The sequence below is a fragment of the Malus domestica genome, chromosome 13, assembly GCF_042453785.1.
Source record: "Malus domestica chromosome 13, GDT2T_hap1".
Classification (NCBI taxonomy): domain Eukaryota; kingdom Viridiplantae; phylum Streptophyta; class Magnoliopsida; order Rosales; family Rosaceae; genus Malus; species Malus domestica.
Genome location: NC_091673.1, coordinates 31,194,343 through 31,198,638, shown reverse-complemented (window position 1 = coordinate 31,198,638; position 4,296 = coordinate 31,194,343). Strand labels below are relative to the sequence as shown.

Here is a 4,296-nt window from a genome sequence, read left to right as displayed (position 1 = left end):
AACGCATACTCCAATCCTTCCGGTTTGGCCCCACAGTCTTTTCCAAGATTTGCTTGATTTCGCGATTTGAAACTTCGGCTTGGCCACTTGTTTGAGGGTGATAAGGTGTTGAAACCTTATGCTTGACATTGTACTTCTTAAAGAGTGCCTCAATGGTCCGATTGCAGAAATGTGAGCCTCCATCACTTATGAACACCCGCAGCATCCCAAATCTAGAGAAAATGTTAGTCTTGATGAAATCTGAAACCACTCTAGAATCGTTAGTACGGGTAGCTTTTGCTTCTACCCATTTGGAAACATAATCAACCGCAAGCAAAATATAAGTGAAACCAAATGAAGAAGGAAAAGGACCCATGAAATCAATACCCCAAACATCAAAAATTTCAACATTGAAGATAGGGGTTTGCGGCATTTGGTCCTTAGCACCAATGGTACTTGTCCTTTGACATCTATCACATGTTAAGCAAAAAGGGAGTTTATTTAAAGGATTTCAGGAATTAAAACCCTAGGTTATTTAGGTAATCAGAAATTAAGTCGAAGGCTTCTAGAAATAGGAAACACAATCAGAAAATTAGAGGAAAAGGCAAGGGGACATGCGGCAAGGTCCTAAAACACATTAGGAATGTGTTTTAAAGCATAGAATCAGGAAATAACCCTCTCCCTTGCACGGCAAGGAAGAGGAAATGTCAAGGGGGTGCGGCAAGGGTTCACAATGTGCAAGAGATGTGTATTTGATGTCCTAGAATGCCTAGGATGCCTTTAAAGTTGATAAAACTTAGGAACATTTAGGAAAGGTCAAACCAAAGTAGGAAACCTTGACTTAACTTTCCTATTTCAAGTAGGAATCCTTCTTGGAGTAGGAATCCTTGTTCTTCTAGGAATCCTTGTGTGAATAGGAATCCATCTTCAATTAGGAATCCTTCGTTCTTCAAATCTTCAATTACGTCCATTCCTTGTGCTCTGAGCATGTGATAATCATTCCAAGCTCCATTTTGCTCCAAAAGGCTCCAAAATGCAACTTCTTGCTTACTTTGTCCTTGGAATCTGAAAACACACAAAAGTGACTTTAAACACTAAAATAACTAAGGAAATATAACGTAAATGCATGAGAACAAGCCAATTAAGTCGCATAAATATGCTCCTATCAGCCAATAAAACTGTATTAAGGTCTTTTGACTTTACAACAAGACTGGATTAAAGCCTTTTGACTTGACGACAAAACTGGATTAAGGCCTTTTGACTTGACAACATAACTGGATTACGGCCCATTGACTTTGTCACCCGCGCATTTTAGTTCACCATATCTTGTATGTCTAAAATACCTCTCTTCCTTTCCTTCCTTCAAGTATATACGTGACCATCACGCGCTCTCTCTCCGTCTCCAACGAACCATTTCCGCTCCATCCTTCTCAGTCTGCATCACGCTCTCACGGTTTCTCTCTCTCGCTGCTGTAAGACTCGTCTTAAACTCTGTTTGTTTCCCGAGAAAAACCCTAGGAAAATTATAGAAAATGAAGAATTAGGGCTCCATTTTGAGTTTCGCTTCTTGTCATTCTTTCCCGGAACCAATCGGAGCTCTGACTGATCGGAATTTCTCCTCTACAGGTCTTCGTCGTGAAGTCGTGTTTGTTTGCATTCTATTTTTTCAATGTAAGTGTTGCCGCATCCGTTTCTTCTGCGATCCTAAAATTCTCTATCGAAGCCCTAATTTCCGTTACCTTTCGATTTCGCTTCAATCCGATTCGTTTACTTGATCTGCTAATTTCTTTTTTTTTTTTTTGTTTGGCTGCTAATTTCGGTGTTGTTGTTTGCAGTGAATTTACAGCGAAAATGGTTTCCTTCGAGATGACTGATCGAAAAAGTGAGTAAGTTTTGCTTTTTCGTAATTTTCCAAGCGATTTGGATGCTCTAGATTACACTGTTTGGTCAATATATTGATATATATATATGTGTGTTTGTCTATATAAAGGTCGTACCCAGTGCAAGGCTCCTGCTTTACGCAGGGTCTGGGAGAGGTGAATGTCAGCTAGCCTTACCCTATCTTATGGAGAGGCTGCTAATTTCAGTGTGTGTCTATATATATATATATATATATATCTTGTTTAGAGAACAACTTGCTACTTTTGGGTACGTTTAATTACTTTGTTTGATATGTTTATACGTAATCTTGTTGATGTGAACAGCTTGTTTTTGGTAAATACTGATAATTATTTCTTTAAAAACTGTAAGAATAATTTAGTACAACGTAGGACTCTGATACGTGAGTTAAGATCATCTCCAATCTAAATTGGTGTTTGCGCAATTGTAACAGAGATTGGACTCGGATTGACTGGATTCGGTATATTTTTCACATGCCTGGGAATGGCCTTCTTCTTTGACAAGGGATTGCTTGCAATGGGAAATGTAAGTGTCTTTTATAATGCTAAGTTACCGTCTTATCTGTGTGGTTCTACCTATTATTGTTTTAGCTATTGTTCTACTTGATCTGCGTTTTAACACTGCTCATTTGTTTGTGGTACTTAATCAGATCCTCTTCTTGTCAGGGGTGACTTTAACCATTGGATTTAAGCCCACGATGCAATTCTTCATGAAACGTCAAAATTATAAGGTTTATGACGATTAACCTTTCTCTCGTTTGCGCGTGTTTGCCCATGCATGTATTGTAACTTTTGTTTTGAACCACGTTTTTCTTTAACTGTACAGGGAACTATTTCTTTTGGTATTGGTTTCTTCTTTGTGATCATAGGGTGGCCTATTATTGGCATGATTTTGGAGGCATATGGGTTCATCGTACTCTTCAGGTCTCTAGGATTTTTTTTACTGTGCTCTTTTTCATACTAATAATATATTTCTGCATGCATGATGTTGCTGATGGAATATGTTGTGCAGCGGCTTCTGGCCAACACTGGCAGTTTTTCTTCAGAAGATTCCGGTTCTTGGCTGGCTGTTTCAACAACCATACGTTAGATCAGTATGTTTATTTGTTATTAATCGTTCTTTATAGTGGATTAATTTTATGCATTATCTACTTGAATTGCACATTCATGAAAGCCATTCCAGTCAAACTTTGGAAGTCCCTGTGTGTTATTTGTTTTTAGAACATGATTTACACATGTATATGTCATGGGATTTGGTCTTAAGCCATTTGTATGTTCTTAGAACCCTGGTCGATTATTGTTAAGCATGAAAACAAACATATAAAAATGAGGAGCACATTGTTAGGTACTAAGAGATTATTTGTGGTAACTGATAAATAATGCACAAAAGACTTCTGTTTTAACCTTATCTCCATTTCTCATTTTGTGGACAATTCTCAGCTTATTTTTGTTGGCAATTTTGGTAATCATAACTGTTATGGCATCAGTCATAGCGAATATATTTTAAACCCAAGTGAGGAACATTGGTTTTCAGAAATAGAGGGAACTTTGATACCTAAGGTTAGTATTATCATATTACTTAGACTGAGAAACGAACAGCTCTCGATGTTTATGTATTGTCTTAGAAACTTGTATAGGCTATTATTTTTCATAATAGCTCTTACTATACGTGTATATTAGTATATTAGTATACGTGTATATTAGTATATTAGTATATTAGTATACGTGTATATTAGTATTTATTCTTGCCGGGATATGCACTTTATCTGTATTATTCTCAATGCACTTAGATTACTTGTTTATGTGTTTACCCCGTCTTACTATGATGTGCAGCTCTTTGACCGATATCGTGGCCGACGGGTGCCTGTGTAAGCCAGGAAATAGAGTGCCACTAATCTGCGGACAGGCGAGGCTGTAATTTCTTGTAAAATACATTTTAGATGGCGCAGCATAATTTTTTTATTTTTTATTTTAATTCAGTTTCCAAAGTGACTGTAGGAAATGATCTCAGTGAATGGCCTTTTATCTTTTACGGCAAAAAAAGGAAGTGAAAAAGAAAATTACATATGAGCTTTATCTGTACTCTGTTCGTTTGCTTCTTTTGCTGCCATTGATGAGTGTAAAATTCTTTTTTCTTTGATGACTTGTACGCTCGCTCGCGGGTAAAATATTCCCCTTGTCCAGATCGCCATTGATTTGAAAACTTACATTGGAACGGCTTCACGATGATGTGGTATATGTTCTTTGCATATAACTGAAATAGGATGAAGCTTACCCAATCTTTTACCAAAGGTGAATTTGAACTACATTATTGTTAATTTCTTTGTGAAGCTAAAATCACCTCCTCCCTTTTAGTGTAAATAATATCGTTTATTCAAAAAAGAAAAAAATAACAAGGGTACCGTCCATGATACATACA

The 4,296-nt window shown here is 37.0% G+C and overlaps 1 protein-coding gene across 2 annotated transcripts; it reads left to right on the top strand.

Annotated features, from left to right (window-relative positions):
* The first annotated feature begins 1,317 nt into the window (after positions 1-1,317).
* On the top strand, positions 1,318-3,953 carry LOC103407896 (vesicle transport protein GOT1-like). 2 transcript variants are annotated; one of them, XM_070810849.1, is made up of 9 exons: positions 1,318-1,451; positions 1,606-1,650; positions 1,815-1,861; positions 1,970-2,015; positions 2,312-2,403; positions 2,528-2,608; positions 2,704-2,801; positions 2,890-2,971; positions 3,711-3,953. In XM_070810849.1, the coding sequence occupies exons 5-9, from the start codon at positions 2,362-2,364 to the stop codon at positions 3,747-3,749; spliced, it is 342 nt and encodes a 113-aa protein (XP_070666950.1). In that variant the 5' UTR covers positions 1,318-1,451; positions 1,606-1,650; positions 1,815-1,861; positions 1,970-2,015; positions 2,312-2,361; the 3' UTR covers positions 3,750-3,953. The 2 variants fall into 2 exon arrangements, with proteins under 2 accessions (XP_070666950.1, XP_070666949.1); XM_070810848.1 differs by lacking the exon at positions 1,970-2,015.
* The last annotated feature ends 343 nt before the right edge of the window (positions 3,954-4,296 follow it).